Source organism: Colias philodice, chromosome 19 (genome assembly GCF_061535455.1).
Source record: "Colias philodice isolate Cphi_HAF_F1 chromosome 19, ilColPhil1 Martin Lab GWU primary, whole genome shotgun sequence".
NCBI classification, from domain to species: Eukaryota; Metazoa; Arthropoda; class Insecta; order Lepidoptera; family Pieridae; genus Colias; species Colias philodice.
The window spans coordinates 6,635,276-6,661,702 of NC_143104.1; the positions used below are offsets into that span (position 1 = coordinate 6,635,276).

The 26,427-nt window shown below is 31.4% G+C and overlaps 2 protein-coding genes across 2 annotated transcripts in view; both read left to right on the forward strand.

Annotated features, from left to right (window-relative positions):
- The window catches only part of LOC149480005 (uncharacterized), a 340,612-nt gene that overhangs the window by 108,052 nt on the left and 206,133 nt on the right, over window positions 1–26,427 (forward strand). The window lies entirely within an intron of this gene.
- Window positions 4,649–25,048, forward strand: LOC149480008 (uncharacterized). Its single transcript, XM_089707622.1, has 4 exons — window positions 4,649–4,844; window positions 24,363–24,585; window positions 24,712–24,773; window positions 24,848–25,048. Exons 1-4 carry the CDS (start codon window positions 4,649–4,651, stop codon window positions 24,886–24,888), a joined length of 522 nt encoding a protein of 173 aa, XP_089563748.1. The 3' UTR covers window positions 24,889–25,048.

A 26,427-nucleotide genomic window follows, 5' to 3' on the forward strand; every position in this document is an offset into this window, starting at 1 on the left:
TGTGATCACTGGGGTATGTCTGTAAATTTAGTAAATAATATCATAGAAAACATTGCCAATCAACTAGCGTTTATATTTAATCAGTGTTGCGACTGTGGTATATTCCCTGATTTACTAAAGTTTAGCAAAGTTATTCCTTTATTTAAAAGTGGTGACCAAGAAGACAGTAATAACTATAGGCCCATTTCCATATTACCAACATTGAGCAAAGTCTTCGAGAAACTAATTTTAAACCAATTAAATAGTCATTTTGCATCAAATGGTTTACTGCACGCCAAACAGTATGGTTTCACAAAGGGGCGCTCTACCACTGATGCCGGAGTAGCTCTTTTGTCACATATATACAAAGCATGGGAAAATTCAAAGAATGCTTTGGGGATATTCTGCGACCTTTCTAAGGCTTTCGACTGTGTAGAACATTCCACTCTATTACGGAAACTAAATTTTTATGGTATCAAAGGTTTAGCTCAGGATCTCATAGCTTCATATCTTCAGAACAGGGTACAAACCGTTGTCGTTAATGGAGAGAAATCTCGCGGTGCGCCGATTAACATAGGTGTTCCGCAGGGATCTATCTTAGGACCGTTTTTGTTCTTAGTGTATATTAATGACCTACCTTATTATTTGCAGGATATGTGTGAAATAGTACTGTTTGCAGATGACACCTCATTAATTTTTAATGTGGATAGACATGACACAAATGTTGACGAAGTAAACTCTGCTCTTTTACGCATATCCAATTAGTTTAATGCTAATAATTTACTATTAAATACAAAAAAAACAAATTGTGTAGAATTTATCCTCCCAAATGTAAAAAAGGTGAAAAGGAATATTATTTTAAACGGGGAGGTATTATACCCTGTGGAATCGACTGTTTTTCTTGGTTTGACATTAGATGAGAAGCTCCAATGGGGGGCCCATGTTACCACCACCGCTGCTAAGCTCAGCTCAGCTGCATATGCAGTTAGAAGAATAAGGCATCTCACCGATGAAGAAACGGCTAGATTGGTTTACTTTAGCTACTTTCATAGCATAATGTCCTATGGAATTCTGCTATGGGGCAGGGCTGCAGATATAGAAACTATATTTATATTACAGAAAAGAGCCATACGCTCTGTATATAATTTGCGTGCTCGAGACTCACTAAGAGATCTCTTTAAGAATACTGGTATCCTTACTGTACCGTCGCAGTATATATTTAATAATATTTTATATGTACATAATAACGCTTACTTACACACAAAAGTAGGAGATAGACATTGTTATGACACAAGAAACAGAAATAAAATTGAAATGCCATTATTCCGGCTAGCTAAAGTTAAAAATTCATTTATGGGCCAAGGTATACGCTTTTACAACAGAATTCCTCATAATATTAAAGAGTTAAGTAGTTCTAAATTTAAATCTTATATAAAAAATGTACTTGTCAAGAGAGCCTATTACAGTATTAAGGAATATATGGAAGATAAAAACCCATGGAGCGCGTAAAAACCACAGGACAGTTCTTTGGCATATTATGATAATATAATATTATGATATTATTACATATGTAATTTGTAAAATTGTAAATCTGACATGATTAAAAAGAGCAACTATGGAGTTTCTTGCCGATTCTTCTCCGTAGATACTGCTTTCCGAATCGGTGGTAAATGTTAAAATATGTACTTAATGACGTTTCAAAAGTGCTTCTAGAAGAAGTCTAATTGAATAAATAAATGTTTGAGTTTGAGTTTGAGTTTATGTATGTGTGAAATTAAAGGTTTTTGTTTTAACGCAATCACAATTCTTAATTTGTGAAAAAGGTTACAGTTTCTTAATTGTATCAAAATAATAATTTTTATTTGTTAGTATTTGATGTTTTTTTTTATTAATCTGATTAATTTAAAGTACCTACCTTATAATTAAAAAAATATATCAAATGTCTGATCATACAAACTCCACGCGTGCGGTACCATATTAGAAACAATCTCTCTTTACAACTGAGTCAACGTAAAACATCTCTATCAGAATGTATTGCGCTTTATAGCGTTTCATAATAGTTTTTCATGTTTGTTTTGTTATCTCATATATTGGTTCGAGGGGACATGCGGCCGCAATCCTCCTTATTGGAGCCGCGTGCTGTGATTTGTCAAAGGCTTTTCCAAACGTTGATAGCTGGTTGTTCTCTCTGTGTTATAGACTTTTGTAAGGTTGTAAGTCTGATGATAGATCTATTAATAGAAAAACTGGAATCAATGCTATTAGAATATTGGAACGTATAGTTGGGTGTCATTTGTTTTTCTAGGCATAGAAAATGATTTGATTTGATTTGATATCTAGCAATTAGGGCGGCCGTACATGGACCGCTCGAGCAGTTTCTATTTCCTATGTACACAACATAAGTTGGGTTACAACATTAGTTAGTAGGTATCAATAAAGCAGCCAACTATCTCTTAGTTAGCTATGTAACAAAACGTGTATATGTAACTGTATATGTGCGAAAAAATGATAAAATAAATTTTAAGAAATAGTTACTAAGATAATATAATATAATGGTTAATACTGGTAGAAATTAAACATTTGATCACGAAACAATAATTTTCAATTTTGTTTAACTTCACATCGCTATTCATATTCGTACTCGGAGCTTTTAAGCATTACTTAGTACGAATTCGCAAAGTATATAGATCTCGACTCCCAAAATTAAGCTAAAGTCAAGAAACGCTGAAGCATAATTGGCTGCCGAAACTTTCTTCGTGTAATTAAATAGTTTAGTACTTTTAAGTTAATTGAGAAAAAACATATGAAATCATTTTACTTTATTCTGTCAGATATATATACGCTAATATGTAAAAGTCTGCGTTTTCTTTTTGAAAAATACAAAAAAAAAACTCTTCAATCTAGTCAACTAATGGTAATTAACAAGAACACAATTTTAATTTTAAAATGTTAAAAAGATCGCATATTAAGCATGTAATCGTACTAAAAACGTATATCTTATCTCAACAGATACAATGTATCGTAGCTAATAACTTAATTCTGAATAAACCTTATTCGCAGAGTTCACGCGAAGCTCCGTCACGCTGGAACCCGCTTTAAAAAAAACCTTACTTTTTTTCAGCCTATTTTACCTACAAACGATGCTAATAAATGTAGTATAGGTCAATTTTTTGTAGTCTTATTAGTTACTTAGAAAACATCATTGATATCGTTCGAAGTAAAAAATATAAATAATAGCGTGTTGATTAGTTTTGGAATGGGTTCCAAATTGATTGTAGTTTATTGTAGTGGCAAGAAAATTCTTTATTTGCGTTGTTTTATCTCAAATTATTGCAAGAAGGTCACAATAACAAGATTTTAAAAAATAAATAACACTTGTTCAAAAACTACAAACGATGCCAATAAATGTAGTAGGTATAGGTCAATTTTTTGTAGTCTTATTAGTTACTTAGAAAACATCATTGATATCGTTTGAAGTAAAAAATATAAATAATAGCGTGTTGATTAGTTTTGGAATGGGTTCCAAATTGATTGTAGTTTATTGTAGTGGCAAGAAAATTCTTTATTTGCGTTGTTTTATCTCAAATTATTGCAAGAAGGTCACAATAACAAGATTTTAAAAAATAAATAACACTTGTTCAAAAACTACAAACGATGCCAATAAATGTAGTATAGGTCAATTTTTTGTAGTCTTATTAGTTACTTAGAAAACATCATTGATATCGTTCGAAGTAAAAAATATAAATAATAGCGTGTTGATTAGTTTTGGAATGGGTTCCAAATTGATTGTAGTTTATTGTAGTGGCAAGAAAATTTTTTATTTGCGTTGTTTCATCTCAAATTATTGCAAGAAGGTCACAATAACGAGATTTTAAAAAATAAATAACACTTGTTCAAAAACTACAAACAATGTAGTTGATTGTAGCTAAACTCATATGTTTGTAGTGGCTGCTGAACCCCTGTAAGCAATAAAAAACAAAAAATTTAGTGTTCAATAAGTTAATATATTCAAAACAATTATGAGCCTTGGATTTCGTGTCGTTTGTAGTTTTAGAAAAAAAAATATTCATGCTCATACATACATCTTCGCACACGTGCGTGTTTGTGTATGCGTGTGGGAGTTTCGTAATTTAGTGTACATTAAATTGCAAATGATATATGTTAAAAAAAAAAAGAGTTGGATATCTTTAATGTTCAGTAGTTTGCTGTTCAATGTTACAAAGTCACTTAATAATCCGAAACTGCTGAGACGACAAAAGTAATTAAAATGAAATAATGGATAAATTCCATCCGAAACGAAAAAAAAACTCAAAATAGTGCAATATAAAAAATTGTAATTAATATTGTCATTTATCGTTTATTGTAGTACTGGTAAAATAATTTATCCTCTAAAATAACTTCAAGAAAAATCAGATAAAACTAGCCAAATTGTAGAGGTATAATAAAATGACACTGGCATAAAAACTACAAACGATATGAACAATTGTCACAGTACCTTTATATTTGTATGTCTTGCTTATTAGAGCGTATACGCACTATGCGGGTAGCCGCATTGCGGGTAGCCGTCCGGCTGACCGCAGGATGCGGTTGCGAATGCGGCCAGCCGGACGGCTACCCGCAATGCGGCTACTCGCATAGTGCGGTTGAAGAACCGTTGCGATTTGCGGTCATGTCAATCCATTTCAAAGATGAAAATGGAAGAAGCTGCACTTATTTACTACATTTACACACGTTACGTAAAGAAGAAAAGCAAAGAAAGAAGTACTGGGTGCATCCTTATTTGCAAACACGAGATGAGAGCAAGCATTTTGCAACCACGTGCACACACTCACTCAATTGCGGGCAGCCGCAGACTGAACCGCACAGTGCGTATAGCAACCGTCCGGCTGGCCGTCACTCGTGACGTAGCTCTCCGAGCAACCGGAGCGGTCTGCGGGTAGCCGCATCGCAGTGCGCATAGAAATGAATATTACGTACAAAATTTTGCTTGCGGTCAGCCGGACGGCTACCCGCAATGCGGCTACCCGCATAGTGCGTATGAACCCTTACTGATTATAAGTGCGAATGAATAAATCTACTTAGTGTTTGATAGAGTGATACATTTTAAGACGTTAGAAAATAGAAAAGGATATCGTTCGTAGTTTCACAGTTTGTCTTCCGACAGCATACCTTTATATGTATATGGACATTACCGATTAAACATAAGCGTGCGTACACAAGTTTACAGTTACTATAGTGCCTACAGTAAATGTAGCATCGATTATACCTCAAAATATAAATTCAAAATCGTTGGACTTACAAGTATGTGCTGTTTTTCGTATTAAAAAATAATGACAGCCAACTATACACGGACTTTCGTAAGTATTGAAAACTTGAGCTGCAAATGAGTTGAATTTTTAATTATAATTTCTGAAAGTGTAAAACTTTTTGATAATTGAAAATTGTTAATCAATAATCAGAGAGTAATTGTTAGTATTTTTATTACAAACTTCGTTATTACAAATCCCTGCTGAGCTAGAAGTGTTAAATAATACGTACATTTTAGTTGGTGCCATAGAGCATATATATATCAATGAGACTGGTCATTATCGACCTTACTTACGTAGAAGCAACAATAAATGGGAACTTCATGACGGAATCTCCAGCAGCTCTAAGAAAAAAGTAGTGTCTAAAAAAGATTTAATGAAGAAAAAAACAATACATATGCTATTTTATGTAATAAAATAATCATAAATATTTATATGCAATTACAAGAGTGATATGTGATATAACTTAGTACTACTATTTGTTATTTTTTTATAATTTCAACTAATAATAAAATCGTTTGTAGTTTTTGAACAAGTGTTATTTATTTTTTTAAATCTCGTTATTGTGACCTTCTTGCAATAATTTGAGATAAAACAACGCAAATAAAGAATTTTCTTGCCACTACAATAAACTACAATCAATTTGGAACCCATTCCAAAACTAATCAACACGCTATTATTTATACTTTTTACTTCGAACGATATCAATGATGTTTTCTAAGTAACTAATAAGACTACAAAAAATTGACCTATACTACATTTATTGGCATCGTTTGTAGTTTTTGAACAAGTGTTATTTATTTTTTAAAATCTTGTTATTGTGACCTTCTTGCAATAATTTGAGATAAAACAACGCAAATAAAGAATTTTCTTGCCACTACAATAAACTACAATCAATTTGGAACCCATTCCAAAACTAATCAACACGCTATTATTTATATTTTTTACTTCGAACGATATCAATGATGTTTTCTAAGTAACTAATAAGACTACAAAAAATTGACCTATACTACATTTATTAGCATCGTTTGTAGGTAAAATAGGCTGAAAAAAAGTAAGGTTTTTTTTAAAGCGGGTTCCAGCGTGACGGAGCTTTCACGCGACAGAGACTAATTCAATCAGAGGGTGTTTTGCGTACGTGCATTTTGTGTGCTTTTCGATAATCGAAATCCAATTTTGGTTTAACTCGAAGCTAGTTCAGCAATTTCTCACTTTTCAACTCCAATAATTGACTTTATGTTTTCTGATATTTTTGCTTTTTGTTTCTTGCTGTAACAACATTGTTAACATTTTTGTTGAATTTTATATTTAGTTTTATAACATTCAAATGCAATTGCTTGAATTATAGAGGCAGGATTCGAACCTACGTCTTTCTGCCATTCCGGGGCGTAGTCTCACCCGTGATCTGGCCTGAGCAAATATTTCGCAAAAAAAATCTCATAAAGATGAGATCTAGATTTAAGTTTAACAAGATTTAAGGCAAGCAAATCTCATTACAAAAAAATGTAATGACATCTTAACACCCAAAATAGAATACTTCTCTTGAATTGCGTTAATCTTCTTATATTTTTTCCTAAGAAGTGTATTTACAGCCTTATAAGAACATCTCATACACAATAAAATAATATTCAGTAACTGTAGAGTCGATATTTGACTGTGCATTGATTCGAAATGTAATCATCGATTAAGCTTGGTTAATTTCAATGTAATAATTGTATTGACAGTTTCCATTCACGTGCTCGCAGCGTTATATCCTTATTTAAATAAAAAGTGACATTTGTTCATCCATTATTCTTAACCCAATTTTCGTTGGTTTTGTTAAGGCATTGTGAATATATTTTATGTTACTATTTTTTGCGTTTTTAATATTTAAAATATTTTTTTTATTGAGTTTTCTTACGAGTATTCAAGTGCTAAGTATAAAACTCATTATTACGTATACAAAACGAGCGAATAAAGAGTACATCACAATCTTTAGAAGATGTGATAGAACCAATATTTTCAATTACGAATCTATTCCTAATGCTATCTTTTATGTTTTGTTTAAGTCTAGTTCATAAAGCCCCGTTTCGATCTTGAAAATTAATTAATTTAACTGAAAATTGTTTATAAAGTAATAGCATTAGTACTATTTATTTAGAATTAGCTAAAATCTCTAAAAGAAATCCATTAGAATAATTGCTGATAAAGATACTTTACGTAAAAGCTTTATAGGATGTATGAGAATGTAACGCCTATAATAAATGAAGCGTGGGCTGTTCGTAAAATTATTTATCTCTTGGCAACATGTTTCTGAACTTTATTTGCCTGTAACAACTGTAATACCAAGTCAAACAAGTCCTTATAAAATATTTTTTCGTAATATCAAAACATCGATACCTACTAAAAAAACAGTTACTTTACAAATGCTACACCTACTGCTACTACTTACTACATAGGTTACTACCTCTACTCAAACTCGAACATTAATTTATTTTATGGGACATGTTCTAGAAGCATCATCGGTTCGAAAAGCAGTGTCTACAGAGAAGGGCCTACCTTCAGTACCTACTTACTATAAATCATCCACAAAATCTCTTAATATGAAATAAAAGTTTTTGCATGGTTTTCGCGAGTCAAACCGCGAGCAAAACTAGTTCTTTAAACAAGCAGAATAGTGTAGTATATGGTAAATCCATATAGGAAGTGGACACAAGCGCTGGGAACGTAATCGTAAATTCAGTTTTGGTATGAAATTGCTAGACTTAATGACTTTTCGGTTTTAGACTCCAATTGATTTCAAACGATGCAAGAATTCAATGAATAACTTGCGTCTATCTGACAGAATGAGGTCGTGCTGTCCAAAAATATTGGTACAGTTTTAAAACTGTTGAAGTAATGTTATTTGCTCGAAAAAGGCTTATAATATTTGTTTTGAATTTAATTGCCTTTATTGTTGCTATTCTTAATTTTATAACTGTTATAGACATTTATAATATGCAATGAATTCATGTTATAACGATTAGATATTAACACTTTACGCTTCATAAATTAATTTAAAATTAACAAAGTTTGAACTAAATTATCATGATACAAAACTAAACAGAATATCTAGTTTTAATAAACTTATACATTTTATTAAAATTTAGTTAAATGTTTGTAATAAATACACTTTAGCTATTCTGAGAAATTGCTAGAGCGGAGGCAAAAGCAAAAGTTCATATTGCTTGCTGGTTAATGGATTTAATGTATTTTCTAGTTCGGCAACTTTATTATCTGTTGCTGATAGGATAATAATATTGGCGAGCCCGACGCTTGCAGGACTCAAAATACTCACGATTGCAAATTTTTAAAAGGAATTTTAAAAATATTAAGGTATTTCTATGTATATTAATAAATTAATTTAGTTATGTAGCTCTTTGTATTTTTCAATAAAGCTTGTGTAACATGTATTATTATTTAATACTCTATTACTACTCATTTATCATATACAACTCTATTAAATTCACTGATATTTGACACAAATGAAAATAATTATCATGCACATTAATTATATTCTTAACTAAGTATAATAATCGTATATATAAAAATGAATCGCAAAATGTGTTGGTAAGCGCATAACTCGAGAACGGCTGAACCGATTTCAATAATTCTTTTTTTATTATATTCCTTGAAGTACGAGGATGGTTCTTATGTAGAGAAAACGTAAACATGTACCACGGGCGAAGCCGGGGCGGACCGCTAGTCTTCTTATATATAAAAATGAATCGCAAAATGTGTTGGTAAGCGCATAACTCGAGAACGGCTGAACCGATTTCGATAATTCTTTTTTTATTATGTTCCTTGAAGTACGAGGATGGTTTTTATGTAGAGAAAACGTAAATATTATGTACCACTGGCGAAGCCGGGGCGGACCGCTAGTCTTATATATAAAAATGAATCGCAAAATGTGTTGGTAAGCGCATAACTCGAGAACGGCTGAACCGATTTCGATAATTCTTTTTTTATTATATTCCTTGAAGTACGAGGATGGTTTTTATGTAGAGAAAACGTAAATATGTACCACGGGCGAAGCCGGGGCGGACCGCTAGTAATAATATAAAAATGAATCCCAAAATGTGTTGGTAAGCGCATAACTTGAGAACGGCTGAACCGATTTCGTTAATTCTTTTTTTATTATATTCCTTGAAGTACGAGGATGGTTCTTACGTAGAGAAAATGTAAATATGTACCACGGGCGAAGCCGGGGCGGACTGCTAGTTATCTATAAGTATAATACATACAGTTACAGATAATCCATACAATGCAGCGAATTCTTATACAAACTGCGTCATCATTAACGAATAAGCTTGGACATTGTTTATCTGTCCGATAGATGTCGTTAGACAAGGGAAAATAAATGCTAGAAAAGTCGCTTTTCCCATTTCCCCTACGTGACCTGCGGTCGGTCTGGCGAGTTAATGCTTAAGTACACATAGGAAAGTCAAGCCGGATCCGTTGTTAACGTTACTAGCACTCGTTTATTCTACGATCTGGAACAATGACGTCTTATAGCAGTATTATTTCTAGTGTGCGAGCGTGATGGCACTAGACGACCTATATAGCGCTGTCGTTTTCCCACTCTGGAAAGAATACTGCTTTAAGATATGGTACGGCTGTTCATACAGCCATATAGTTCTGAGGGCAATTGGCTTTAGGTTTTGCATTTTCTTGGACGAATAATGGCTAGCATAACAATGTATTTCGATATGTCTGGGAAATTCTATTTATTTTATGACAAAAGGTTTGTGCATACTTGGATTTTACCTCGTTAGTAAGTCTGTTAGTTGCATACACATTTGTTTTGAAGAACTCAACAGAGTGAAGTTGTGCCATTATTAAAATACCATAATAATTTATTTAGTTAATTAATTATCCTATTGTTTCATTGAACCAAATTTTGATAAATGTTAGTCACTTTCCCACAATTAACTTATATTATTCGTTTTCTCACTATAAATATTTGCCAATTTGTTTAGAACTTCATATACATAGTTTCATAACTATTTATTTATCTAATATCTAGGAGATTAAAAACACTGTTAATTAACTTCTATAAACACTCTCCTCACTATCAACGCTGATTAAAGAAAAATATTTATCTAAAGCATTATTTCTCAAACAAATTTGCACAGCAAACAGCTCTCCTCATTTAAATTGTTATAAAAACTTAAGCTCAAAATGGAGCGCCGCAGGAAAGTCAACTAGAAAAAGTACTCGGCGAACTGATCCGATAAATCCCACTTGAAAAAGGAGTTATTTCTATTAGTTGGAAGTTCACTCGCTCGGATTTAAACGATGTACTACTAACCACTTTTTAGTTTAGAGTTTTCGCGCTTGATTTGTTTTAACGAAATAGGAAGTTGGAGACTGGCCTCTGCGGAGACCACTCCAGTAGCTTTGTACATTTGGACGTATGACCAAAAGCTCGTCCAGCTTTTTCCAGTCCGCTTTCACGGTAAGTACTTTTAATGTCGTTTGCATATTTCCCAAGTGGCCATATAAGTTGAAGTGTTGTGAACAAATTGGAAAAATAAAACAGCTATTTGGCATTCCAACAAAACTCTGGTTTCAAGGAAATATACCTGAAACACAAATATTTTATATTTCCTCAATTGAATTACTTATGGTCAATTGTTTTTCCGGAAAAACATAAAAATAAGTTAGGTTATTATAAAAATCTATGTCAATATTTAAGCAGAATGTATTTATCATGAAAAAATAGCATAAGGAAAAGTAGTTAGATTGAAAGATAGGTTTCAGTCTTGATTAACACGTACAGTACTTTTTCCCGGTTACAATGCGAGTGAAGCCTTGTGATTGAGCTAGCTTTACATGCAATATATTTATAGATTTAATTAACAAGATTTCAGCTAACACAGTACAATTTTGAATATCAGCATCCCACCCGATTTAACTTCGATACTGTAAATTCATATCGTATTCCTAGAAATATCTAAAGTACTCTAAAGTACCGCAATTCTAATCCCAGAGGTGTAATTGTTCAAATGATGTTTTTAGAGGAAGAATTACATTATACGGAACTTTAATTGTATTTACTTTTTGTTTTATTACACTATAATATTTATGTTATTATTTTTATTTTCCATCTTTTACCTACTGCAAATACAAAATTTATAAGATACTCTCTATGCTATAATTGGTCACATAAAATAAAATATACAAAATTTACCAAATTTCACATCACATTAAATTACTCAAAAGTACCTCTTTACCCTAATTTGAGTAACTCAATACTCTTCCTATCGCATACTCCAATCAGGCATATTATATAAATAAATAAAAATCTCAGATATTGTTAAGAAAATTGTAGCAAGCCCTTCACTTGGAAACAATTTACAAACAGGTTCCTCATTTCTCGTTCGTTCCTCGTTTATAATTGGTCACATGAAACAAAATATATAAAACTTACCAAATTTCACATCACATAAAATTACTCAAAAGAACTCACTTTTTTTCTAATTTGAGCAACTCAATAGTCAATACCCGTCTTATCACATACTCTTATCAGACACAATAAACAAAAATCTCAAATATCGTTAGTAAAATTGTAGCAAGCTTACAACAGCCCTCCACTCGGATGGAAACAATTTACAAACACGTTCCTCGTTTCCATTTATCTTCAACATCTGCATGTGTAACAATTATTTTTTGTGTCACAAATCCATTTACTTACTCTCTCGAGTACTTCAAGTACACAATAGTATGTTATTTGAATAAAATGTTTGGTATAAATACACGTAAGTAATGGAGGCTAAATATATTATGTACTTTGTTACGTTACCTTGTTATATACAGTGATAAACAAATTCTAACATTGTCCCTTATTCGTTGGGGGAATAGTATTCAAAAGTTTTTTTCTTTGCATTTGAGGATAATCATCTCATATAATAATAGCTAATGTTGAAGCATTATTTACTTGAGGAAAAAGGCAAATAAAATTCAGTGTAATTTTACACTCTTTATAAATCTGAATTTCAGGTGATAATTAGCATAGCAAAACCATTGTATTGAACAAAAGCTAAGCTTTTAAATTAACCCAAACATAGCGACCTGCACTGCGTAAAAGCAATTTACAGTATTTCTAAATTCAATCAACAAACAATGTATGTATAATTTAGTCGATTCAACCCCAAAAACCGATTTCATGATAGTTTAGTCCGATACACAAATCCTATTAAACCTATCTAATTGAACATGCGTATTATATTAAAAGGGTGCAGCATATGGTGTAAATTTAATCTTCGATTTATGGATGTATGATGTTATGATCCAACTTCATCGAGCTAAATAATAAATTATTATCGGTATAGAAAATTACAATGTGATATTATTATTTATAACACAGATAAACGAATAAATTTATAATAGTTTTTCCTAAAGACAATTATAAAAAAAAATAGAAAATAATATATTACTTCCACATACATGACGTTAAACTATTTAAATAGATTCATTGCTTGGAATCCTACGATACCCTACAATATGCCTACAATACACATAATAATTGATGCAGTTATTTAAAAGCACCTCTCGTAGGGCTTTTAACAATCACATACATATTATAATACAGTTATGATATTTCATGCTATGTTCCAAAGGTGCATTTATGCGGATGTACATAGTTGGTAAATCTTTTTCAAGAGTACGTAGCCATGTCAGGCTAGTCGTGTAACATTTTGACATGTAGAGCCTGAAAAGAGAGCTTATTTCGTACGTGAAAAACACGTAACAAGGGTTGGGACTACGTAGGTACGGTATAAAAACTAACGCCGAAAATTCGGTATGAAAAAATATTTCTATTGTGAAAATAAACGTTGGGAATTTCTTCAAATTATTTTTGGAAAATTAAAAAAAATAAACGACTAATTATTTTGCTTTGGGTCGCATGTAGTCGGATTACAAAATATAACCAAACATTTCTAATAATTTAAAACTTAATAATTATGAACTCTTTCGAACATACCTACTTTCCTAATCTTGCCTTGGTATTATACGAAATATATTATATTTGTTTAGTAGTAGTAGTAGTAGTAACGATCTTTATTCAGTTTCTACATTATACAATATTTACATATATCATTAACGCCGAAAACCTGTAATAGATAAGATCCTCCAATATAACAAGTCAATAACTGCGTTAAAAACAACCGACTTCAAACTTGCACTTGCAACATTTACAAATACAGACAAAAATGCTCATAAAATAATAACTACTGGGCCTATCCGAATAAAATTTTTATGGGACCAATTCGACACCATCCCGCATCGAACAAAAAAAGAATCACGTAAATTGGTTCAGAAACCACGGAGTAATCGGTGTACATACATAAAAAAAAAAAAAAAAAAAAAAACATACCGGCCGAATTGATAACCTCCTCCTTTTTTTTGAAGTCGGTTAAAAATTAAGTGAACAATTTTTCGGGGCTTATTTTTACGTAGACTAAAAGCACGGGCTGCATATATAGGGTGATTTATAATACTCTCTCCCACAACAGGCTCGTTGTACACGGGTCGTTTTGAAGTACGAAATATTTTTATATTTAAATATTTTATTTTTAAATCCATACATGAAAACTTTTAAATGCATGTTTGATAATAATCTGTGACCCTTGTTACCGCTGATTTACAGACTGCAAACTTCTGTTCAGTTATATCCTTTTGGAGAAGCGGGCTGTTGAATAAACGATACGCTTTTTTTTCTTTCAGATTTCAGTACAAAGAATTGACTACAAACACTAATTCACGATGGCAACGCTGCAAGAAAAAGTAGTACAGATATTTTATTTTATATTATCAAAATTAGATTATAATACTGAAAATCACTTCCCTCCTTAAAAGCTATAATCACACCCGTTTCATACATAAACAGTACAACAATTTTTTATGCGTCCTCGGTGCTAGAGGACGCATAAAAAATTGTAACGTCTTTGCTGCACAAGTTTTCTAACCCATACAAAACAAATCAGCAACATACATAAACCACTTCCACAGAATGCCTAATGCCACTTCCAGTTATCTGCGTCTACAATAGGAATATTTGTCGTAGAGTGATTCAATGAAGTGTGAAACGGATAACATGAATGATGCCGCTAACAATGGATACCGGAAAATCGTAGGACGGGAATTGATGGGATGTTCTCAATTATTCGATATTAACGTTTTTGTTTTGTGCACTTTCAAATTATAGAGTGTCAAAGTTCGGAAAATATATTGGTCTATCACTTATACGTAGAGGATTAAGGAAATGAGTAGTCACAAACTTAACAAAATTTGAACTTAAATATGCGTTTGAGAAATTTCTTATTTAAGTACTCGAGCGCGTAATGATTTGGTTTTAAACATTCATAATATTGTATAATCGCATTAAATATAACACAGTTAATATATTAATGTATAAAATCACTCGAGTGTACAAATGAACATACATATATTCACTTTATTTGAATGCTCTGCCATTTACAACCCTATATAACACACTCTACCTCATTTAGGTTTTTAGTAACATTCATACATAAGGCTTGGATTCGCCATCTGTGGCGTTCCCAAACAAAAATAGATACAAGAGGGAAAACGTATATACCACTTAAAGTTCAACGCATATAAAATGAGGCATATATATTGAAGGTTGCCTGGCAGAGATGGCTTTGAGCCATAAGGCCGCCGTTTGTACATTTTAAATTGTTTTGTTTTATGTACTTTCATTGTAATATTTTGTACAATAAAGAGTAAATAAATAAATAAATAAATGAGATATTCGAGAACATAACATTTCAAGATTTAATTCACACACTTCTTTCAGTTCTATCCAAAATGGTTTTTAAACTTAAACATCGCAAATATGTTCATAGAATATGTATAAAGCGTGTAATTAAATAAAGTTAACGTTAAAGGATCGAACAATTTTACAATTTTAAACTTTATTTAAGCATGAAATTATATTCGCAATTTGCACAATATGTTGGTAAAGTAATTATACGTAACTATAATCAGAATCCCTTTGATAATATCAGTAATCTCAAGGTTTCATGTACTAAGCCATATAAGACACCTGTTTCAATTGCCGAAGACAGTAAAGTGATGTTAGAGAATTTGCAGACAAGTGGAAAGTTTCTTTACAAGTTGCCAACAATAACCGACTCTTAAGCACGAGCTTTAAGTTAACGATTGTTACATGTAATGTCTTAGAATATTCATCTGTAGGGGTCATTATTCAACACACGCACATAAATGTCACACACGATTCAAATAAGCTTAACACCACAATTACCTTGTATGTACATATTATATTGATTTTTACATATATTTTTTAATACATTCAGAGAACTGTAAGATTTTACTGATAAATCACGTCCGTGCTTATAATAACGTGTGCTTATATAAAAAACTAGCTGTGCACTGCGGTTTTACACGCAGTGCTCCACTCCTGTTGGTCTTAGCGTGATGATATTTATTATTATATTCCTCGTTAAATGGACTATCTAACACTGAAAGAATTTTTCAAATCGGATCAGTAGTTCCTAAGATTAGCTCGTTCAAACAAGCAAACAAACTCTTCGGCTTTATAATATTAAATATTGTGTGACGGTAATAATTATCATTATTCCTCTTAAAAGGTTTATTTTAATCTAAACACGCTGTGCAAACACTGCACATTACCTAAAATCTAAATATGAAAGTTAAATAAGTATAATGAAAATATTTATGTAAAACATTCTCGAGTTACGCTAACTACGTGTTTATTGTGGCTTGTATTAATCAGATAATGCAAATTTACTCGCCCACGTTTAACATATAACATGGAAGTAACTAAAATCTTCATGTAGAAAGAAAGCATTTTGAAGTTTTATAGGGAGACACCGTAATCATAGGTCTGCTAAAATATGGTGTATGTATAGTTCTAATAATCATAGCAAATTTAACATAAAATGAATAACAAATAATGAGAAAGTACCAGCCAATTATGACAGATAATGGTATATGCAAATAAAGCATGCAAAATGCAGAATCATTTTTATAATAGTTACTCTTGTTTCATATCTAGAGAAATGGGAAAAGACCCTGCTCAAAGAAGTCTGTCATGAAAATAATATATTATAAACTGATGTTTTGTTTTTCCTCATACAATATATTCCTTTGAGAACTAAATAACGTACTTATCAGTAACTACTAACTAGACTTGATGTATTTATGGAAAGTATTATTTTATGAACTTCCTTTAAAAGTGCAAGCTTCACCGGTACAAAAACTTTTTCTGATAGTTGTAAATTTGTGTCGGGGAGTTCGATGAAGTTTGAAATGTCTGTTTAAAAATAATTGTATTTATTTATTCACATTTCATTCATTCTGTGTTTTCAATAAACCGTTCAGAAACAAAATACCTATATAGGATCTGTTTCGTGAATCAAAATAACGGCGGTCGTTAAAACAAACAGTCCAATGTTATTACTGGTGCCAACACATTGTATTATAACTTGCGGAAGTATTAAAAGTGAAAAATGTATTCATACGAATCTCGTGTTAACATTCATGTGATCATTTGTATTGACTAGTAAACAATAAGACCAAACAATGAAGGAAAGTGGAACATCCAAAAGTAGGTGCTATATAGAATGCTGTTTGGCATTGTACGAGAATTGTAGCTCCGGAAATATTTATCCAATCTTTATGATACGCTTTTATAGGTTTTATTTATATGATATTCAAAAGTTTCTAATTCCAATGCATGCAGAACTATGTACTACTAACATATTAGAATGGTTCATAACTTACCTGTATAAATGAATGCCGTTACTTTGATCAAGTGAACGTCTAAGTATTAATTTTCATCTGTTTATGAATTCAGTTTGTCTAAATGCTCAAGTTGTATTTTAATGAAACTTCGTAACTCGTGTTTCTAATAAAACGTCTTAAATTAAATAAGAAACAATATTGTCTTTATAATAATTGTAATAAACATTTTGTTAACAAAAACGTTATTAAATTCATTTCCCATCAGGTTCTAATTGGAAGAGGAAGTTCAAAACAAGAAAATAAATGTAGATTGTAAAACATATTTATTAAATTTGGAGTTTATAAATCGATTTTCTTGTTTTAAGCGTTTTAAAAGCTTTCTTGAATATTAAAACATTTATTAATGAGTTATTACAATGAATTGAATTCACAAGTGCACAATCAGGATACGGTAAAGCAGAATGAATATATAAATAAAATCTCAATCCTCTGAATCTGCCAATTCAAAAGCATATTCAGGATTATATTGACGAATTTCAAATTCAATGACACTGATTTTAATAGGTTTAACTGGGGCGTATATGTTTCAATTAAAATGTATTGGATTAACAGCGTATGTTCGTTTGAAAAAGTGCTAAACTTGCGAAGCATCTTTGAGGTATGGTGAGTTAGATTATTATAGATAATTCCAGTGATGGTAAATAGCGTATCTCATGAAGTGAATTAATATTTATAAATTTCTTTAAATTCGTTGTTTTATAATTTCTCAAATATAAACTTAAATAATATCCTATTGTTAAAGATATAAAAATACAAATCTTGACAGTGGCAAATAATAATTAAAAAGAATAAAGTAAGCACATAACATTAATTTAATAATCGTAAAAAGTCTTAACAAACTCACTTAGTAACAAATTTAGTAATTAATTTCCATCAACGAAAGGCAAATTAGAAATATTTATAAAGTCTAATAATACTCCCTTTATTAAAATACTCAGCCAACAAGCAAATTTCATCCCAAGCGCTAAACAAAATGTTAATTTAATAAAATATTTAACTAGTTAATTTTCTTTTAGTCGCCAGTGTAATACCTAATGTTTATCGTATAACATAAACAAGATAATTTTCATATTCAAAATTTGATATCACGTTCATAAATCAGCTTAAAGTGATACATATAATTGAAATAAATTGCGCTGCCTCTTCCATAGCAAGGATAAATAGGCCATAATAAAAATATTTTTCCATTATGGAAGAATGATAAAATTCCCGGTCTATCCCTTAGGAGATATTCAGTGTCAAAATGTTTAAGTTCAGACGACCGTTCGAAACTTTTGTCATTCTTTATTATCGTCATTTGTCTCAAAACTTCGTAAACCGGCAAAAAAATAAAAACATTTCCATTTGCGTGTAGATTTTTTAAACAAACTGTGGAATGAGCAAATAGGAACGGATTAGAAGATAGCTAGGTATAATACGCTTTGATGGACCCTCTAGAGTCAACGTCTAGAGAGAATCTAATTGAATTTATTCACAACCAACAAATCGATACTAAACACAGGACGACTCTGATTTTCCTCTCCATTTTCTTTCGATTTAATACACTTAAGGCTGGGAACATCTATTAATAAAAGTTAATGTTCCTTTATCGGTGATCGTTGTGATTTATTACTCTCATACGAATATGAAATAATTTATCCGGAGTACATTTTTCAAGCATTTTAAGTCTTGTTATCGTCATCTGTTATGGTTAATCCGTCAGTCAGGGGAAATATTCACAGAGATATCTAACTTGCTTAATTAAATTATATTGAAATTTGTTTGTTCGTTTTACCAACGTATTTGGATAATTAGGTTGAGTTCAAAATTAGCATTTTTATGGTCAGCAAATAACGCATACGCGAGGCAAGTCATCAAAAGTCTTCGTCTAAAAATAACTCAGTGGAATCAAGTACAACCCTCACATTATTATTCCAATGACACGAAGATTGATCGATTTGATTAACCTTTGATGAAGTTAAGCCTCTTACTCTCATGTGAAGCCATTCCACGGTTCGCAAAAGACTTCAAAATAAAATAGGCCAATATGATGCTAAGTATATGCAATGAAAAATATGAATTCCATGTTATCCTACTAATATTATAAATGCGGTATGTTTGCTATGCGGGGATTTCTTAGACTACGCGGGTGAAGCTGCGGGCGAAAAGCTAGTGATATAAAGTTTAATTATAGTGATTTATTCTGTAGTACGAAAAAAAACTACTCCTATTTAGGGCATTCTTAAGTACTTTTCGTACAAAGCCATCTTTACTACTTTGATGTAAAATACCACTGTCCGATTCATCTCCGCTATTTAATATCCGATAGCGCAGATATAAAATTATTAAACATCACTTTGACATAAAATTCAGCTATCACACAATATTGCTGTCTCATTTACTTCAAAATACTTCAAACACAGAGACATTAAAGCTTCAAAACCATGATTACATTGGGATTGTGTCGTCACAATGTAATTAACAATTTCTTGGTCAAAACGCTTTCACACCGTTGCTTTTGTTCATGAGAAATTCGTTTTGGAGAGATTATTTCGCGAACAATTAATAAAAAGCTGCAGCTTTAATACGGCTCTCGGAAGCATTTGTTCATATAAAGCACTCGGTACAAATTGTAACTTTCACACAATGCGGAGCCGGTGGGCGCGACGAGGGGATGACACATGACGTGACAAATCCATCTCGCGAAATAAATTCACATTGGATGGGCGTTTTTACACAAAATATAGTGGTTCATATTGTCCCACTTTGTGAGGTCCGCAATACAAATACTTCCATTTCAATACGAAGTGCTCATAAATCTAAAACGGGGACGTATTTCCTCGTCAGCCCGTGACATGTTTTACTCCTGATTGATTTTGCGATTGATCGCTGAATACAATGTAAAGCGTATCGATATAATGTATTGAGAACAAATAAACATAATTTATTACGGTATTCAATTTGTGCTGCGAAAATAAAATGTGAATCAAAAGGATAATGGAATACTGTATAATGTACCTATATGACACAGGAAACATAAACCCTGAATAATTTATACATTAAATACAGCATTATGTACTAACGACGAACAGAAAAAACTAAGCGCAGCGCATTTAAGCTCCAATAAAAATAAACACGGCACACAAAAACCTACAAAAGTATTCCAACAAATTCTAACCCGAATTAAACTTAAACTAGGTTTAACAAGTTTACGGTAGCAATAGCATGTGGCTTATAACAAAACTGGGAACTAAATCGTACACGCAACGGTATAAAAAGTTAGCAATTACAGAATCGTATTTAACTAAGACCAACAAAGGTCGAGCACAAATACTAGAAGGGCGTGTTGAGGGTCGGAGTTCACACTATATGATTAAGTAAATAGACCCTTATGTTACAATAACTATTTTGGAAACTTGCGGTTGGAACAACAATTTAATTCTCGTAAGCCGTAATAATGGAAACTTGGCGTGGCTACTCGTATGTTGGTTTATGTGTCGGTGATTGAATGGAAAACATAGTTAAATCCTAACTGGAAAACGTAATTCTGATAGGATACCCCAATTGCTAGGTTAAAAAAATAGTTTACGACATATTACTACTGAATATACACAAAAAATTTTTTCTAACTTTTTGTATATATAATATAAATTATTATAAAGGATCTCTTATCACATATCCGTTTGGAAGTGTCCGTTCTTGGGGCGGAATATTATAATTACCATATTTATAACACTTTTATTTCTTAGAAAATAAAATAACGACTAAATACTATCTACCTATATGTCCCACATACAGCATTTACGAATAAATACAAAATTACTTCACCTTTTGACAAATTCTTCGAATCTACCTGTTTTCAGAAGCAAGGATGAATTTATTAATTTCGAAATAAGCTCACCGTTGATTTCCAGGTATCATCCGTATGAACTTATATAAATGTTTTATTTTTCCAGATCATTTTAGTGGCATACTTGACTCTCTATTATTATAATATTTTTTTATAGGAGAGCTGGGAAAATTCTTGAGGCAATTGCACGACTCATTTAAGAGAGTGCTTTACGATCGAAAAATTTGTTTTGCCTTGGTTCCGCAACTACTTCATTGATTACACGATTTGATTATCACGTAATATATATATATAATCTGCTCATCATTTTATAGATAATTTAATGAAGATTAATACCGTAACTGGTATAAATTGCGATAAAATCGATCGAATTAAAAGCGATAAGGCCGCCTATTTAACATGTTGTATCTGTCTTATATGTTTTTTTTTCTTTTCTTTTCTTTTCTTCTGTATGTGTGTGTTAAATAAAGAATTTTGTATTGTATTGTATTGTAAATTGATTCAAGAAAATTAAACAGTAAAGAAATGTAGGAATAGAAAAAATAAAATTCCCGTCAATCAACACTTTTTTTCGGTTGAGACACGATAGTTACTTATTAAGAAGTTACAATTATAAATTAACGATAAAAGTAATTAAGCCAGATAAAAACAGCGATCCTTTACACGCTTAATAATACGAAAACTGCTTTTCCTATAAACTAACTCCCTACGAACCCTCGCTGATAGGCGTATAGATCCCTAATGGTAAATTTATTGGCTATTAACAACATCGATAAAACGAATGTTTCTACCGAACTACCGAAATTCAATTAACAACATAACTACTCATTTTTATTTATTAGGATAAGTGTCTTAGTTACAACGCGCTGAAACTAAAATAGGAATAATAACAAGTTATATTATTATCAATGGGAACAATCTTTGCTGAATGTTATTTTCCGACTATATTATGTTCAGGAACTACGATTAACAATACCATTCTACAAAAGTAAAAAATCTCCGAGTCAAAATTAAAATATTTGTATTTAAGATTTTACGTGTGTGTACCTTTCGTGTAATTAATTCTACTGCAATAAAGAATTTGGTCATGTTATAATTTCATAGGGAGAAACATTTTTAACAGAGATAAAGACTCTACAATTACATAATAGCACAATGTAAGAATATTATACGTGTGTACTACATCATAAATTAAAATCTATATGAGATATTATCATTAATTTATTTTTCATAAAATTACATCAAAATTAAACTCTAACATCTCCAAAAACTATCTATTGAAGCTATATCTTTTTACAATAGCTATTAACAAAGGAAATACGTTCACAAATATCAGAATCCCCTTTAATTTATAGTACGGGTAAATATTCGCCGCATTAAGGTAACCCCTCGTTACGCGCGTTTAATCCCACGGTTCATGCAATACATTTTTATGATGTCCCCCTTTGCAAGAATAGTGTTTATCTTGGTCATTCTCTGCAAATGTATGGTATGACGATATTTGATGAACGGCTAAACTAAATGTGTTGTTATTTATTTATGAATTAAAATATGGAGATTTTTTTTCATATTTATTCATTTAAAATCTCTAACAATATTTCTTTGGTTTTTCTTTTCTTTGTTTTGATTCTCGTTTCGTTTTTATTCAATAAATGTACTCAAATAAGCATTTTTCGTAGTAAAATACTTATAAAAGAATTGGCTACAACATAATAATTATTCATATCAAAACGATTCTATCAAAAATGACAAATAAAGCAGCAGCAGCTCTCGCATCGAAAAATCAAAAATGATATTCGGACGTATGTTCTGAAATATTTTAACATTCATGCTGGAGCTCTATTAAAATATTTCTGTTATGCATTTTGTTTTGCGTGACTTATATCATTTTTTATTCGGAACATCAAATCAATCTACGAAGATTAATATTTTATTACACCTACGACTTTCATAATTATATTGTCGCCGTATTCTGCCATATTCTAACTTTATAAAGATAAATTTATCGTCTTGTTTTCCTATTGCACGCCTCATAAGCGAAGCGTTGAGGTGGGTACTACTGTCACTTCGCGCAAAACATCTGATTTTTCAAACTTAAAATGTCTTTATGTATCATACATTGCACTTGTAAGATAATACATACACACACATATTAAGAAAAAACACTATTTTTAACGTTCATGATATTTTTGATGTCATTTTTGTTATTTAAACTAGTTAAAAAACAGTTTAAAAAAGTTCTGTCTTGGACGTCCGTGTGTCTGTATGTGCGGATCCTTTTTCTTGTTAACACGATAGCGACCGAAATACTTTACTAATCGAGTCTTTTTTTTTCTCTTACGCTTGAGTATGCTCAGGAATAGAACCCTTTCATTTTTCAGGGTCTGATTCGATGTGGTTTAATTGTTATTAAATAAACAAAAATAATAATTAATAAATATTTATTAAAAAAAAATTATGAGGCGTGCACTTTTGGATTTTCCAAATTATTTTATTAATCGAATCGTTTAAACAGATTTTTATATGATTAATAACTTTTGTTAGGTATGTATAGAGATAGAACCGGTGGTTGAAATAGGCGGATATTTGTTATGATTGAGTTGAAACACAGAGTTGAAAAATGAAACCACGCTTTAAATTGGTATTAACTACTTCCATACTACACTCAAAATAAATCCGTAGGATAAGTGACATATATATATAATTTAACCATTTGAGCAGATTTTTTTAAAAATCGTTTGTTCTAGGAATGTCAATATGCGGCAAGATATAAGAAAAATAATAAAAATTAAAGAATAGACATCTAGATCTACTTTCAGTAGTTACGCATTTTTGCGCTGCTGGCCAATTTTATAGTTTAGTAGGAATATAATATAATTGAATTCCAAAGAATTGTATCAAATAAAATATAAATCAAAAGTATTAATAATAAAACTTCATGACTTTTATTAGTTGGAGGACAAGCTCGTAAAATTTCAATTGGTTTCTAAGGAGTACTAAAATCATTTATGCCTTTAATCAAGGTCATACGTCATGCTTCTGACCTAAATTAAAATTATACTTAAGGTGATGAATTAATTTTTCTAACATTTACGGCCCTTTTTAAACCTTCGTAATTTTTATATTATTAAAGTTGTCGTGATGAAAATTCTTGACAAGAAAGTTCAATAGTAACACAATACGTCTACCGTTTTAGAAACATGATTCCATGATATTTTCTCGATAGAAAAAAAATACAAAGTTCTCATTGTTATTTTTTTTTAATCTCTGGCATCTTCAAAATAACAAACGTAAAGTTACGACTTTTTGGATATTAACTATAAAATATACAACCTATACGTCTACCGTGTTAGAATTTTGAAATATGCGATGGTTTTGAAATAAACAAGAAATACTTGAAATTAGCGCCTGACCAGCCAATATAGCGAGAGCCGCCCTGTACCTTTCTACCCCGATCGCTGCACGAGTCATTCCCGCTACGGCCGTCACACGGGGAACTTGTGTCGCTTGCGCAATCGTAAAAAAGGGTGACAACACGATAAGACAAAATGAGACAAATGGGGACAATAAAGAAAATAAGAAGAAGAAACATAAAGGTTGGAGGAAAAAGAATGCTTACAATTGGAACAAATTAATGAAGTAAGTTGGTTTTATTTTAAATTTGATGATAATTGTATTATAGACGATGTTTGATATGTACCCCTGTTTTAAGTACATAACGAATGTGTAAGATTTTTTCATTTATAGCATAAATAATCTTTTCAGAAATCCGGAATCCAGAAGGAAAATAAACCCACTGATTGTTCACAATGTGAACCCACTCCTTCGTAAGTACCTTTATTCAGTCAAAAATGTATGTTATCAACGCTCTACTGGTTTTATCGCATGATTCCATTTTTAGCAAAAAGCAACAAAGTGCAAAGAAATAAAAAATCATGGTGAACTTAGTGGAAGTATGGTGGACGTAATATGGAATTATGGAACAGGAGCTCGTTGGAGTAGTATTATATTTTAAAAAAATACGAAAAAATTTCAAGAATTTCTTAGTAGGTGGTAGATAAGTATGTTGTATAAAGAATTTGATGTTGATATTTATTTCATTTATACTTATATACTACACCTGTGCGGGAAATTGCTTAGTACTAAAACCGGTTTATATTCATATTTACATAGTAATGTGAGTTTTCATTTCGAAAAATTTTGTGTAAGTATATTAAATTGAGTTCCTGGGTGATCTGGAAACACAATTGGGCCCGGAGGATGGCGCTGCAGTCACTCCTCCTAATCACATGAACCGATTTAGATGAATATTTGTGTGCACATTTCATTGTTGTGGGATGATTGGTTGATTCGTTTTCACATTAACTAATATTATGTATTTTTGTTGTTAGAAAGTAAACTTAATTTAATGTTTATAATACATTATTATTGGTATAAATAAGCCAGTGTTCGTCTCACATTGCTGTACCTGCCTACCTATCCTACCAGGGCCTAACTTTGTTCTGGCTATTTTATTTTGATTATTTGTAATGAATGTTTACAATTATAATAGAGTGCAAAAAATAAATACATGGCTCAATATATTTTGTGTTTTTTTTAAACAATTTTTTTATTTAAAAAAATATCATTCCGACCGCGGCTTTGCCCGCGTGGAATTAGGTTATATCGTGAATCCTGTTTTATCCCACAGAAGTGTTCAGTTCGGATAAAAAGTATCCTATGTGTAAATCCAGGCAATTAGCTATATTTTATCAAAATTGGTAATGTAGTCTTGACGTGATTAAGTAACAACTAACAAAAAAATATACAAATTAACATCCAAAGTTTCGCATCAGTTTTACTGTATTAGCGATATCTTCCACTCTTGACTTTGACTGAGAAGAATTAGGGTTTATAACTTCTTTCAGAAATAGTACCTTTCATTTCTGGGCATGATGTAATATCTACGTCAGCATCAAATTCTATCTAAATCAATTCAGTAGTCCGCGTAATTAGGTACCATTTCATTTTTTCAGAGTTACAATATTTTTTGTTATTTTAAAGATTATTTATAACCTGTATTATTTTGTAATAAAGTAAACATTACGAAATAATAATAATTAATAATTATTAATAATTTCTAAGTAGTTGTTAAAAAGAAGATAATTTTGTGTTTATAAGCAAGAAAATAAAACCAATAAATCAACAATTAAATATATGTATAACAATATTATAACTGTATGACGACTCCATACATGTTTGTCCCGAGTCGGCCAGCGGCAGCGCGGCGAGTTTGCAAGAATGACTTCGCGCACACCCGCGTTCGCGATAGCGAGCTATTAGACTCCGCCCGCCAAGCAGTGGATTTTTTTTTGTGTATCGTCTTAAGTTTATTATTATACGCTGTTTCACGGGTAGTATATACTAATATTATAAAGCTGAAGAGTTTGTTTGTTTTTTCACATCACGCTAAGACCAACAGAAGATATCAATGCGGGTAAA

Excerpts from the sequence above, each read along its gene's own strand:
- LOC149480008 (XM_089707622.1), top strand. The coding sequence starts at position 4,649 with ATGTCAATCCATTTCAAAGATGAAAATGGAAGAAGCTGCACTTATTTA. Across the intron at positions 4,845-24,362 it reads GCCGCAGACTGAACCGCACA|CCAATATAGCGAGAGCCGCC; the intron begins GTGCGTATAGCA and ends GCGCCTGACCAG. Across the intron at positions 24,774-24,847 it reads CAATGTGAACCCACTCCTTC|CAAAAAGCAACAAAGTGCAA; the intron begins GTAAGTACCTTT and ends TTCCATTTTTAG.